This window comes from Oryctolagus cuniculus, chromosome 13 (genome assembly GCF_964237555.1).
Source record: "Oryctolagus cuniculus chromosome 13, mOryCun1.1, whole genome shotgun sequence".
Taxonomy (NCBI): domain Eukaryota; kingdom Metazoa; phylum Chordata; class Mammalia; order Lagomorpha; family Leporidae; genus Oryctolagus; species Oryctolagus cuniculus.
This window is the reverse complement of record NC_091444.1, coordinates 29,751,909-29,766,403: the sequence shown is the minus strand read 5'-3', so window position 1 is coordinate 29,766,403 and position 14,495 is coordinate 29,751,909. Positions and strand designations below refer to the sequence as shown.

Below are 14,495 nucleotides of genomic sequence, written 5' to 3'. Positions count from 1 at the left end.
ATATGATTAAAACTGCCATTCAGTCTAACTTCATAAAATCAAAATTATTGAAAACTACCCTTAAAATGAACATAGTCATTAATTATACAGTACCTGTAACATACAGCAAAATGGGCATATGCAGCTACAATCCAGTTATGATGGCCAGCTACTATTAGCACCTTTCGTGGATCCACAGGAAATCCTGTTGATTTTAAAAACAGAAATATTTTCCATTCTAAAATAGAGAATGGCAAATTATGGCCCTCAGGCCAATTCCAGCCTTCTGTCTGTTTTGGTTAATAGCCATGACAATTTATTTACATATCATCCACTACATTTTCATAATACAATAGCAATAGCAAAGCTGAATAGTTCTGAGAGACTGACTATATGACCCACAAAGCCTAAAATATTTGCTAGCTTGGCAGAAAAAGTGTCAATCCCTCAACTAATCATTCAGAGCAAATGGAGAATCACAAAATATTTTAAATAAAAATTACATGTTAAATCAGGTTTTTGCTACAAATGATCAATCTGATTTTAAAAGATACAAGGAAAGGCCAGCCTTATGGTATAGTGGGTAAAGCTACCACCTGTAGTGCCAGCATCCCATATGAGCAGCAGTTCAGGAACCAGCTGCTCCACTTTGGATCCACCTCCTTGCTAATGTGCCTTGGAAGACAAGGGAGGATGGGCCAAATGCTTGGACACCTGCACCCATGTTGGAGAACCAGATGAAGCTCTGGGATCCTAGCTTTGGACTGGCCCAGCCTTGGCTGTTGCAGCCACCTGGGGAGTTAACCAGCAGATAGAAGATATTCTCTCTCTCTCTCTCTATCTCTCTCTCTCTCCATAACTCTGCCTTTCAAATAAATAAATCAAAAAATGGCAAAACATATCTTTAAAAACAATTACTCAATGTTATCTAGAAGTAAAAACACAGATATTTTTCTTTTCCTATTTATGTGATCTCTGCTTACCTAACCTAACAGTCTCTTCTCCAGTTCCAGAAAGAACAGGCTGTGTGCCATTTCCCCGGGCTTCACCTTCTGAGGAGTTTAGTCCATTCCTAGAATCAGCAGAGGATCTACCTGTGTTGTTTATTTTACGACTAGGAATACCTAGAATAAAATGGAAGAAAAAATTTCCAAGTTCATCTTCAAAAACTAAAACTATTAAATTTTAAAAAGAAACATAAAAATGTAAACATTATAGATAAAATCTTCCAATACAGCAATTTATTGCATGTAATTCAGTTAAAAAATGAAACACTAATTCAACAAATTTGATGTCATTATTGATAAGATTAAGATTTATCATATGATGTTCCATTTTCACCTAGCTCTATATTTAACTTAATGGATTCATTCAGTCTGTCAGCAAGTTTTTACATTCATGATACATTTACTATGTGTTAGGTACTAGATACTAGGTACTAATGGAACTGCTATGGGAAGGAGTTTCCCCAATCTTCCAAATATCTTTTATTTGGCAGGGAGCCATTTTAAGAATGAAATCCTGTTCACGAGCCTACTATAACATAGGTAAAGGTAGAACTCTTCTTATTAACCACAGTGGGGCTGACGTGACACTGCATTTCTCTGTAGAGCTCTTGAGCTTTACAAAAAGGGTCTTGACAACCAGCACTATAAAACAGTGGCTGGCAAGCAGTAGGCCATGGAAAATCAAGCCCTCTAGGAATAGTTTCCTAACTGTAAGTTTGTACTGGCTTAAATGAAGATTTTTTTTAAAAAGACGAAATAAAGCAGAAATACCTGGTGGAGGCAAGTAACCGTGAAAAAGGACACTGCCACAAGATGAGCGCTCCAATTCTTCACATAAGAGAAGCCTTCTTACTGAAAACATTTCAAAGCAAACTTGTCAAGAGTACATGCAAACAGAAAAATAGTACTCCATTTTTATTTTCTCTAGTTAGAGGATAAGGAAAGAAAAGGAAAATGTTTAAGTTAACACATCGGAGTTGACAACATCTTTTTACTATGAAAATCCACAAAAACTAGGCACTGAATTCACCAAAAATGTGGACCTGACAGAAAGCACATTTTATCTGCGCAAGTTCAGTGAACCAAGGGCCAAATGTACCAGACCACTGAGAGAACACGTACCTAACGGAGTGATTCCATAGAACTCAGCTTCATGCCTCAGAACGTTGATACTCACTCCCCTGTGAAGAAACAAATGATGTTAATTCTTTAACACTAGCAACTTGGATTATCCTTGAAACTAATGGAAAAAATACTAGGTTCCTAATATGAACACAATCTTAGGACTTATAAGACTTACTTTTCTCTTCATGGTCTTTATTTATAATACTGTTAATTATTTGAAAAAGTCTAATTAAAAGCTGCACGTGAACACATTTTGTTACCTACTTAAACCTAGTGGCATACAGATGATTTATTAAATGAGATTAGAGCTCTATATATATAGTACAAATTACCAAGAAGTATCTGATAAGGCAGCAAGCATTCTTTTGTGACTTTAATTGCCTTAACTTTTTATCATTATTTCTATACATTTTAACGTCCCCAATTATACTACAAGCTCCCTGCAAGCATAATCTACTTCTGTTCTATTTTGGTATACTTCACACAATGCCTAGCCCAGTACTTACAGAAGACAGTTAGGTGATCAATATTTGTTGAAAAAATTAAAAACAGAATAGAAAAAAAAAAAAAAAAAGGCCAGGCTTAGGAAGGCCTAAGTTATCCAGATGAAGATAAAGTTACAAAATGGCTATACAGTTGAGTAATATAAAAATAAAAAGTAAAATTAAGCTCAGAATTTACAATACTAATGATCCATTTTAGAATTATAATCCATTCTTCCTCTAAAAATACTTCCTAGCCTTAATACAGACATGCAACTTCAATATTAAATTATATTACTTATGAATTTGATTATGACTTGTTTAAGTGGTTATGACTAGTTTAACATAAGTATGCTTATAAACTTTCTTATTCCACTTCAAAACCCTTTGTGTTAACAGTGGAACAGCACTGGCCAGCTATAAGGCGGCTCAGGGCACAAACAATATTCCCAGAGGAGGACAAGCAAGCAAATATGGTAATTATAATGCATGTGATAAGGGCAATACAAGAATCTCATGCAAAGAACAGATTCAGAACAGTTACTTGGTTTTTACTATTAGTAGTATTATTCTTTTCCATTTTCTTTGAGAAGGTACCATTCAGAGAATTTACCTTTGCTAGATCTCCTTAATAAAAATGGAAGTAATCTGTCAGAAAAGCAGTCAGTAAACACAGATATTTAAACTAGTTCTGCCTTCTATGGGTGATGTACTCACGGATTAGTCACATAGGCACTGGAAATAAATAAACTAAGGCTTCTTTTATCAAACAAGATGGGTCAAAATGATTTTAGTCAAAAGGTAGTAACATATGTATTCCCCAACCAAAACCAGGCCAAAAAAACTTTTATTCATCCTGCAAACACCCACTACGTATAGATTCTATGCACTGTTTTAATACTATTTTAATACAAAGAACAGACCATACCAAAAACTGTTCTCAAGGAACTTACTTTCTAGTGAACACAAGACAACATTCATACAGTATTATAAAGAAGCAGCTAGAATAAACTAGATTTTTAAAAGCTATATCCATAAGGATCTACAGATCCTTAGTCAAAGTTCAACAATATAGGAGATAACAAAATACAAATTATAGCTTCATAACAAAAACCCAAGTTAAGATGATTAAATAACTAAATGATCGTTCATTATTCCACACACAAAAATCATGCAATGAACTTCTACGCATTAAGCTCAGTGCTAGATTTATAATGAATAGTGTGCCTTTTTGGGATTTAAAGTCTAATCAAGATAGACTATAAAACAGGAGTAAGAATAATGAATACTGTGGTAGTAACAGTATCAGTTGAAAACAGTAAAGACATACCAGGTTTAACCCAAGTTTGGAGGTAAGAAAAATTAAGCAAGGACCAGAATATGGAAAAACAGGAGGAAATCCAAAATAGCATTAAATAAAGCTTTTAGGCAGAATAGTAACCTCATCAGATTTATATTTTTAGAAGACAGTTTGTGGCTACAATGGGGAAAGGAAAGGATGTGACAGGAAGGATGCAAGAATGAAGGCTGGGCAGTAGGTCAGAAAGCATCAGTGTACTCCAAAGGGAGAGATGATGGTAGCCTGTACCTATGAGAGCTTAAGGAAACTTTTAATCAACAATAGTCTTAGGCAAAAGAATCCTTTTTCTTCATAAAATATACCAGAAACCAAGACTATGAGAAAGAATTTACTTTAAAAAGAATTCATTTCTTACCTTAGGTCTAGTTCTTTTGTCCGAAGAAAATTTAAGATGGGTGCAAATGCTGCTGGATCTCTGTCAATAAATATCTGCAGATGGAGACTTGTGTTACTCCATGTTATCTTAAAGCTCCTTATCCACTCTCTGTAACAGTACTCAGGAATGAATTATTAAAATGCTGGACTGCCTTGATTTCACTCTTTCATACCTTTAAAACTGGAATGCAGTTAATATTGTATGTATTTAATGCGGCAGTGTCTTCTACCTCTGAAAAGCCATTGTTAAATGGACAGTTGCATCTCCTTATGGATACCTCTGGAAAAAGTAATACTTGAAGAAACATTTCTATCTAAAATATTCTAGAATTCACTGATTACTTTGAGATATTTTCTTATATTGTCAAATCATCACTGGTGACAGTGATTTTGACTTATATAATTTGTAATTCACACGCAAATCATTAAAACAAGGCAGACTAATGCACACAGTGGAAATCAAGAGAAATAAATACAGCCTGCTGGCACAAAAACTAGAAGAATATTACTCTCCTAACACTGTGGCATTTACACTTCACCACCTCAATTTCCTCAAGGACTGTGGAGGGGTAACAAGACAGACACATTTTTAAAGAATAACAAGTACAGCAAATACAAGAAAAAGAAAATGCTTAAAAATGTGACAAACATGACTCAAAACCTTTACAGCAATGTATACCAACGCTATTTTTAATCAGTCACAGTCACAAGAGATCTAGTTAGAAAACTGAACATCTTTTAAAATATGTTAGTGGATCCGAATGGGAAGCAGTAGCTAATAATAAAACTATGTTGCAATCAACTATGTATGTACAATCAATGAGGTGCCTGCTTTTGTTTTTAACAGAGCCAATCAGAAGATGAATTCACATCACATATTCTGGAGATCTTATTACTGAAGATTTCTGAATAATATCATACGGGCATATCTGCTTTTACAGTCATATTTCATCTGCAAATCTCACCACAACGAATTAACACCTGGTACCTTCAAAATAATGCCTTTTTGCTTTGGGGAGCTTCTACTACCATTAATGCCAGTAATTTACTCATTTGGCTGTTATGCACATTGCAACCGCCATTTAAGGGCATTAGCCAGGTTTTTTACAGTGAAATGCTACAGTTCTTCACTTCTGTCACTGCACCACTGCTACATAAGTTCTTAAGGTCATTCACCAAAATAACAAATTGTAGGAGTCTCCTAATTTGCAACTTTTTACCATTCTAATATAAAAACATTTATATTTGTATATTTACTTTAAAATTTCAATTATTGGGGCCAGCGTTGTGGCACAGTGGGTAAAGCCGCTGCCTACAGTGCTGGCATTCCATATAGGTACTGATTCAGTCCTGGCTGCTCTACTTCCCATCCAGCTCCCTGCTGTGGCCTGGGAAGGCAGTGGAAGATAGCCCAGATCCTTGGGCCCCTGCACCCACGTGGGAGACCTGGAGGCAGGCTCTTGGCTTCCATTGGCCCAGCTCCAGCCCTTGTAGCCATCTGGGGACTGAACCAGTAGATTGAAGACCTCTCTCTGTAACTCTGCCTTTCAAATACATAGATAAGTCATTTTTTAAAATGTTCAATTATTTTGTTAAAGAACTGTTGTTGCCTCCACTGCCAATGTAAGCTCATATCCTACCAACCCTAAGCATAAATACTTAAAAACTGCTCTAGGTAGTATTCCCTAGATTCTCTTCCATAATTATGCAAACACTCAGTGTACCACAAGAAATGTGTATTAAAATAACAGCTCTCCTATCTTCTAAGTCACTATTAAACTAAGGATCAAACATTGTAAGCATTAACTGATACAATTTAGAAATATATCAACATATACTCACAGCACCAGTTTCATCTCGAAGTGTCGAAATTCTTCCACTCAGTAAACTATAAGTCATTAATAATCTAGAGTTAGTTTTTAAGATATGAGCATGAATGAATGTCCTAATTCTTTATTCAAATGTCAAAAAACCACATCATCTCTATATTTTTAAAAAATTGACAATTTTTTTACTCAAAAAATACAAATGTTAATTTAACGACAAGCAAAATTATAATTTTGGTAAACAATCAAATGTGTTAAAATTTACTAAAGAATTAGAAGAAATACCTGGAAAAAAAAGAATCTGGAATCCACATAAGAGTTTGTCTTGAGGTACTAAATCTGTAATTGAAAATGATCTGGTATTATAAACAAGAACATGATTTGAAATCTCAGTATTTGTTAATTTGCTTTAATAAGCTGGCTAAGGGGCTGGCACTGTGGTGTAGCGGGTAAAGCTACGGCCTGCAATGCTGGCAGCCCATGTGGGTGCCAGTTAGAGTCCCAGCTGCTCCACTTTGCTAATGCGCCTGGGAAACCAATAGAGGATGGTCCAGGTCCTCAGGTCCCCACACCCACATGACAAACCCAGAGGAGGCTCCTGGCTCCTGGCTTCAATCTGGCCCAGACCTGGGCATTACAGCCATTTGGGGAGTGAATCAGCAGATGGAAGATTTCTCTGTCTCTCCCTCTAATGCTTTCAAATAAATAAAATAAGTCTCATGATTTGCAAGTCTAACTCTTTCAAATAAATAAAATAAGTCTAATGATTTGCAAGCTGCTACATGGGTATAGCTATCATTGATTATATTTCACTTAATATTTTTAAATTTTGCTACTTTCAATTGATCATTAAGATTTAAGTGACTCTAAACAAAATAAAAAATTCTCTACCATAAAATGCTCCTAAAACACGACCTTCCAGCAAGCCAGTTTGCCAAAGAATCAACAACTATCCCATTACATCAAGTCTCAATTTCTCGGCATATCATTCAAGATTATCTTCAGGTCCTACTTCATTTCTTCCCACATAAACCTTGTTTTCCCTGATAATAAGACAGCATTTACTTATATCCCACAAAACAATTCATGCTCTCCACCATTTTTCTTTCTTCACCCCAGATGGACTGTCCCATGTGTCCAATAAATCAAGTCCCACCCATCTTTCTTGATACACTCAGATTTACCTTTTCTGAAACAACTTCAAATACTCTATCCTACACCTGTATTAGCTCCTTCTGAACTCACAGTAATTCCACTGTAAATTACACATTTAACACCCACTTTCTTTACATATATAGTCTGGGCTATTTGCAACTGTTGCATTCACTCATTAAAAAAAGGACTCAGCGGGCCAACGCCATGGCTCACTTAGTTAATCCTCTGCCTGCCGCACTGACATCCCATATGGGCGCTGGGTTCTAGTCCCGGTGGCTCCTCTTCCAGTCCAGGTCTCTGCTGTGGCCCAGGAGGGTAGTGGAGGATGGCCCAAGTGCTTGGGCCCCAATACCCGCATGGGAGACCAGGCACCTGGCTCCTGGCTTCGGATTGGCGCAGTGCACCAGCCGTAGTGGCCATTTGGGGGGTGAACCAACAGAAGGAAGACCTTTCTCTCTGTCTCTAACTCTACCTGTCAAATACAAATAAATAAATAAATAAAAAGGACTTGGCAAAATCACGATTTTGAGGTTATCTGCAACACGATCCCAATTCTAGGGAATATTTAACACAGTACACCAATAAATGATGCAAACTTCCAAGACAAAGAAAGGAAGAGTCAGGTCTCTGAATATTTCATTTAATACGTGACATTGAAGTACAATGATACCTCACACAGAAGACAGCCCAGCAGATCTCTACCTTCACCCTACATTCATTTCCTAGCACTACATGCAGTTTCTAAACTTTCATTACTCTTCCATACTTCAACTACACAAGGTGACTGAATAGCGTCACTGGTTGCCACATGCTATCTTTGGGAAACAAAGGCAAGCATCAGCCAAAATGGCTTACGATGTTTCCCAGCTTGTATAGGCAAATAGTACATCACCTTTCTATCCTTTGCCATCACCTCAATCAGTATCCTGGAATTACCAGAAGAGTACAAATTGTTTGTTTACTGTTTGTTCAATCCAGCCTAACCTTAAAATTTCCTCTATTGGCCGGCGCTGTGGCTCACTTGGCTAATCCTCCGCCTGTGGCACCAGCACCCCGGGTTCTAGTCCCGGTTGGGGCACCAGATTCTGTCCTGGTTGCTCTTCTTCCAGTCCAGCTCCCTGCTGTGGCCCGGGAAGGCAGTGGAGGATGGCCCAAGTGCTTGGGCCCTGCACCCGCATGGGAGACCAGGAAGAGGCATCTGGCTCCTGGCTTCAGATCAGCGCAGCTCGCCGGCTGTAGCAGCCATTTGGGGGGTGAACCAACAGAAGGAAGACCTTTCTCTCTGTCTCTCTCGCTAACTCTGCCTGTCAAAAAAAAACAACAACAAATTTCCTCTATTTCCCTTCTCTGTCTTCCAAGTGGCGTAATAAACAGCTGCAGACTACAGCCAGGTTGAAAACCATGGTGATCCCTGAGACACGAATAGTGTTAGAGATACAACTCACCTATCAACTTTGCACATCCACCCAAGCACCTGAGGAACCAAATACTCACATCTCTTGATATACGTTTGATTCCTTAAACACCTGTACACTTACCAGGAATGCATTTTATATAAATAGGGGCGGGGGGAAGACTTGCCAACAATAGTGCTTATCACCTAGCAGGTACACAGTAACTGTTGAAAATAAGGCTTAATAAAATAACCAACCACTGTACTCAATTTCAGTGTTTTGAACACAACTGAAACAGTGATTCCTCTGTATAATTTGCAGGCCTTTTATGGCTACAATAGAGTCAGTTACGGCTGATAAACAGATGTCACAGGGCCCTGGCTGTGGCTTAGTGGGTAAAGCCACTGCCTGCAGTGCCAGCATTCTGTATGAGTGCCAGTTGGAGTCTCGGCTGCTTCACTTTCAATCCAACTCTCTGCTAATGTGCCTGGGAAAACAGCAGAAAATGGCCCAAGTTCTTGGGCCCTTAAACCCATGTTGGGGACACAGAAGAAGCTCCTGGCTTCATATCAGCCCAGCTCCAACCATCGTGGCCATTTGGGAAGCGAACCAACAGTTGGAAGATCTCTCTCTCTCCTCTCCCCAACCCCAACTCTGCCTTTCAATAAATAAATAAATCTTAAAAAAAAAAAGACATCACTAAATTACCCACTTTACAAACTACTGAGTAATATCACCTCTGTGTTGGTCACAGGAATTGCTCCATAAAATGTTGTCTTACAGCATTATTCCCATTCTCTACCTGCAATTTTCCACTATTAGCAAAACCTGTTTCTCATTGACAATTAAAAGATTATCTCCACTTCCTCCTACCCACACTCTACTAATCCGTAAAGAAAGCATTCTCCCACTGAACTACGGTAGGAACGATGGTAAAATCATTTCTTTACGAAGGACATACCTACATATAAACCAGAATAAGGTGTATTACAAAGAACACAGAGAAGTTAACTTTCAACTAGTTTCATAGGTTATAAATAATCATTTTTAAACAGTTCCTATGTCCATTAATCTGATTAAGAGCCTACAGTTTATTCAGGAAAACATGGCAAATTTTCCTAAGCATATTTCTTAACAGATCCTTTAGAAAAAATAAAGATCAGATTACCATTAGTCACAGAAGACTCACTTGGTCAAAGAAATAAAAGAAAATCCTCAAGAATCCAATATCCATTGTGACAAAGATTCAGTTTTGGAGGCCATCAAATTAATTCCAAATAAGGATAATTTATAACTTTGGCCCTTTCATATTTATTGCTTACCCAGCAAATTAGTTTCCTAATAATTCAAATTTTATGTTACACAGAAAACTGCACAAGTCTGTTTAAAGTTGCACTGCAATTTCAACTTTAATCAGTATTTTGAGGTAGACTTAGTAATCTTGACTTTTTAGGCCTAGAGGCTACACGGTTATTTCACCAATTTTTCTTTTCTAAATAAAAGGAAAAAGACAATTTTTAAAAAGCCCTAAAACTAGTTTCAAATGTAACTTCATGAAAACTAGGAAATATGATAACGTGAAAAGCATAATCTTTTGCACATATGAGTCATCTTTTTGTCATCTCATACCCCTGGTCTACTAATAAAAGAGGTCACATGAATCTGGTCTCAGCAACAAAAAGCTGCTGAAGACATTAGCAATCTACTGTTCTACTCCATGCTACTTGCCTTCTACTCAATCAACCTGGGAGTAATCTAATTAAAATTATTTATTCTGGGCCAGCACTGTGGTGCAGTGCCTTAAGCTGCCGCCTGCAACACCAGCATCCCATGGGAGCGCTGCTTTCAGTTCTGGCTGTTCCACTTCTGAGCCAGCTCCTTACTCATGTGCCTGGGAAAGCAACAAAACATACCCAAGTCCTTGGGCCACTGCCACCAACATGAGAGGCCCTGATGGAGTTCCTGGCTCCTGGCTTCCAACTAACCCAGACGAAGTTGCTGCAGCCATTGGAGAATGAACCAGCAGATGGAAAATCTTTCACTGTCTCTCCCTCTCCAACTCTGCTTTACAAATAAATCTTTTACAAAACTATTTATTCTATAATATTACCATTTATAGTAACATTAACCCTTGCATTTCACATTTTACTTCAAAAACATATATAAGTCCTATAAGGATGGTACTATTATTTTCATTTTACACTTTAGGAAACTAAGCATCAAGAAATCCTTTGCTCAAGGTTGCTGATCTAGTGACAGCTTTACCCTAGGAACTGAAGCTAACTGACCCCAGAGCTTTCTCCATGAGCCCCCACTGGCTGGTCCTGGCCTGAGACCCTTCATAGGAGGCCTAAAATCATACTCAGCTAAACAGACTTAATCACAAATCGAGTCATACTGCGTCTCTCTCATGTTACCATTTTCGTTGTGTAAGGAACAATGCTAAATGAATCCTCATCTTTCTGAATCACAGTATCAAATGATAATAAAGTTGGAAATTTCTATAATTTCTCTATGTCCATTTTCATCTTTCTCTTGAAAAAAGTAAAAAAGACCTTATTTTTCTCTTGGGGGGAGAAAAAAAACTCAGAAAAACACAATGCTCTCTGCTTCCAATAAACTCCCCCTTGTGAGTTCCACCCTCTCCTTCAGAGCTTGAAGTCTACACCTATGTGGTTCTCCCAGTCACAATTCCTCAGCTTCCATGACATTCAGTCTCTTTTCTCTTACACTGACTTTTAAGTGACCATGTTAATTTTCATTTTGTACAGAGATGACTTCTAGATCTCTTCTAGTTCTAAAATGCTGCGAGTCTACGAGTTAAAGGAAACCTAGAAAACATTCCTAGAACACTTAGTGTCAGAAGTTCTGTTTCTTATAGGCCACGTCATTCCTTTAAAAACCATTTTATCCTAATATTTTTGCTTGACTTTTCATTTCTGTTATTTCAGAACATGACTGCCAATCACAGTATTAAGAACAAGAGTCCCACTCAGTATTAAGCTATCCACTGTCAATACACAGTAAATAACAATACCACTTAATTTTTTATATTTTTATCTAATTACTTGACATACTGAAAGAGCTCCCACCTGTTGGTTCACTCCCTAAATGCCCACAGCAATTGGGCCTAGGGTGGGTCAAAGGTGAAATCGGGGACTAAATCCAAGTCTCCCCTGAGTGGCAGGGACCACCACTTGAGTCATCACCTGCTGCTTCCCAGGGGGCTATGAGAGCAGGAAGCTGGAATCAGAAACAGCACCTAGGGCTTGAATCCAGGTATTGGCATCTTAATTGCTAGGCTAAACACCTACCCTTACTGCTTAATTTTTATCCTAGTCCTAAGCTGCCTTTCTAATGCCTGAAAACAGGAACAATCACTAGTAATTAGAAACTAACGTTGGGATTTCAAATGACAGATTGCTACTCTTTGGCATTAACACATGGAAAGTCTACTATTGCTGGGTATTCCATTTCTGCACCCATAAGTTACCTGCAATATTTTCCCCATGGCTTCCGGGAAAAATTATTTCTTACATTAGCAAATATAACTCTTCTCTGTGAGACTGGTATTAATATACTGGCAATAATTTACTTTCTCACCCTCTTAAAGGTTTTGCTTTGGGGGAAGAGGATGAGGAAAGGAAGGAGGCAGAGTGGGCCGTCACTGTTGGCTTGTGTTGAATTCTCTAGCATTCTGGAGCCATCACATGCTCAGGGTTAAAGTACAGTGCTCCTTTTTATCACGATGGAACACTTGCCATTTTGCATTTAAAAAAAATAATGGTTAGGCAGATGAAAGACCTCTGCCTCTACCTTTCAAATGCATATATAAATAAAAGCACTGGCTACAAGTCTCACTTGCAGAAACCATCCAGACTCTCCTAGGCGCTGCAAAATACTCGCACACCACATTCCAGAGCTCTTCCCTGCGGATCTCCTACCACGCTGGGCACTCCACTACCGGGTACTCCCTTCCAACAGCTGGCAAACGGCCTTTTCTCAAAGCAGTGACTCATTCGTCGTAGCAAATCCACCGACAATATCATTCACCACCCCCACCCCTCCGCCGACAAGCTTGGTGTAAGGCACAGAGAGGGAGTGGAAGGCAGAGAGACAGCGAAAGCGCAGCGTGTTTACTCCGGGGCGCCGCACCGAGCCCGTATCCAAAGCTTCCTGGAAGAAGCTTCGCGCTGCGGTTTCTGGACCCAAGGCCCCCGAAGTTGCACGCGGCCGTCCACGCCCGCGCCGAGACACCGGCAATAAGTAAACGACGTCCTGCAAACCCACCGCACGCCCGCTACCGAAATGCAACGCCTGACAAACAGGCCCGAGCAAACCGACAGCTTCCAGCCGGACGGCTAAGGGAGGCAGGTTCTCCACCAACAGCCACACCATCAGGCCGGGCTTCGACCCCGTTAAAATTCCTCAAATGCGCCCGGGGATTAGCTAAGGCGGGCCACCTAGGTGCCTCGCACCCTGGAAAGAGGGAGGGGCTCAGGGGCTGGCTTTCGCAGCAGGCAGCGGCTCGGCCACGCGCGCCCGGCTCTCGGCCACCCCGGGAGGCCCTTCCAGAGCACAGACAACCCCGGCTCGGGACCCGCGGCGCCCCGCGTTCCCCACCTGTGCCCGCAGCATCCCGCTCCCAGCCCCCGCCCCGCCCCGCCCCGCCGACTCACCTGGTGCCCCCCACATTCAGCTGCACGATCTCGCCGCTGCCCGCCGCCGCCGCGGCGAAGCCGCCGCAGTGCCCGCCCGCCATCTCCGGAGGCTCTGGGCGCGGACGTCGCGCCCCGTCCCCGGCCGGGGCTGCCAGGCCCGGGGCGGGAGCCCGTGGCGGCGGTGGCGGTGGCGGTGGCGGTGGCGGCGGTGGCGGCGGCTGCAGGGCCAGCGGGGCGGCCGGAGGGCGGGAGGTGTGAGGAGCCTCCCCCAGCTTCCCAGCGTCCGCCTCTTCGGCTGCAGCAGCGCGCGACGGCGGCCCGGCCTCCACCTCTCGCGGCGTCCAGGCCGCCGGGCTGGCCTGGGCCTCTCCTAAGCCTCCGGCCGCCACAGGCGCCGCCGCCACAGGCAGGGCACGGCGGCCGCCGCGGCCGCAGCCCGCCTGAGAGGAGGGGTCACCGCTCGGGACAAAATACCGCAGCGTTCACCCTTCGCCCGCGGCCGCGGAGCAGGAGGAGGAGGAGGAGGAGGAGGAAGGAAAGGCCTGGGAGGAGCTTCCCACGCCGCGGGGCTGGCGCAGAGGGAGGACAGGGGAATGTGCTCGCGGCCAGCCGCCTGCCTGCCGGGACTCCACGTCTTCCCTGCGCACGCAACCCCAGCCCCCTGCCCTCTTACACTGAAGACCCTCCGGCGCCGGCCTGCGCGGTCGTGGTCCGGGCAAACTTGCCCTAAACATGTCTGTGGGCCACTTTCTCCACTTGCCCTGGGACTGGAATGCTTCCCTGGAGGCACATGTGGAGGCCAAGACGCGAATGTGCAAATACAGAGAATACGTGGGGATTTTAAAACCTTAGGGTCCCTCCCTCGGAAACCCCATTACCTTAGCCACCTGGCTGTCCTCTGTTGTCCCCAGCTGTTTGATGTCCTTAAGACAAACACGAAAACCCCCAGCCCTGGAGTGTCCAGCAACGTATTTCTGGAATAGAGTAAGCACCCATCGAATGTTAGCCACACACAAGTACACATACTTATGTTTATGTGTATCCTATGAGAAACGGTGACTTGATCAGCATAGCCCTGTTAATGAACAACTTAATACATTATCCCTCTTAGTAGTTTTTTTGTCTGTTCTA

General features: G+C 41.5%; 1 protein-coding gene across 4 annotated transcripts in view; it reads right to left on the bottom strand.

Moving 5' to 3' along the window:
• Positions 1 to 13,813, bottom strand: part of KCTD3 (potassium channel tetramerization domain containing 3) — a 51,837-nt gene extending 38,024 nt beyond the window's left edge. For 2 of the 4 annotated variants that reach the window (XM_051820566.2, XM_051820567.2), the window contains exons 1-5: positions 4,309 to 4,382; positions 2,109 to 2,167; positions 1,758 to 1,910; positions 963 to 1,103; positions 94 to 184 (exon numbers count right to left, since the gene is read on the bottom strand). In XM_051820566.2, coding sequence (XP_051676526.1) covers positions 94 to 184; positions 963 to 1,103; positions 1,758 to 1,848 — 323 coding nt within the window. In that variant the 5' untranslated portion in view covers positions 1,849 to 1,910; positions 2,109 to 2,167; positions 4,309 to 4,382. Of the gene's footprint in view, positions 1 to 93; positions 185 to 962; positions 1,104 to 1,757; positions 1,911 to 2,108; positions 2,168 to 4,308; positions 4,383 to 6,170; positions 6,217 to 6,439; positions 6,494 to 13,382 lie in introns of those variants that run through there. The other 2 variants (XM_051820562.2, XM_051820563.2) reach the window with 2 other exon arrangements.
• Positions 13,814 to 14,495: the final 682 nt, after the last annotated feature.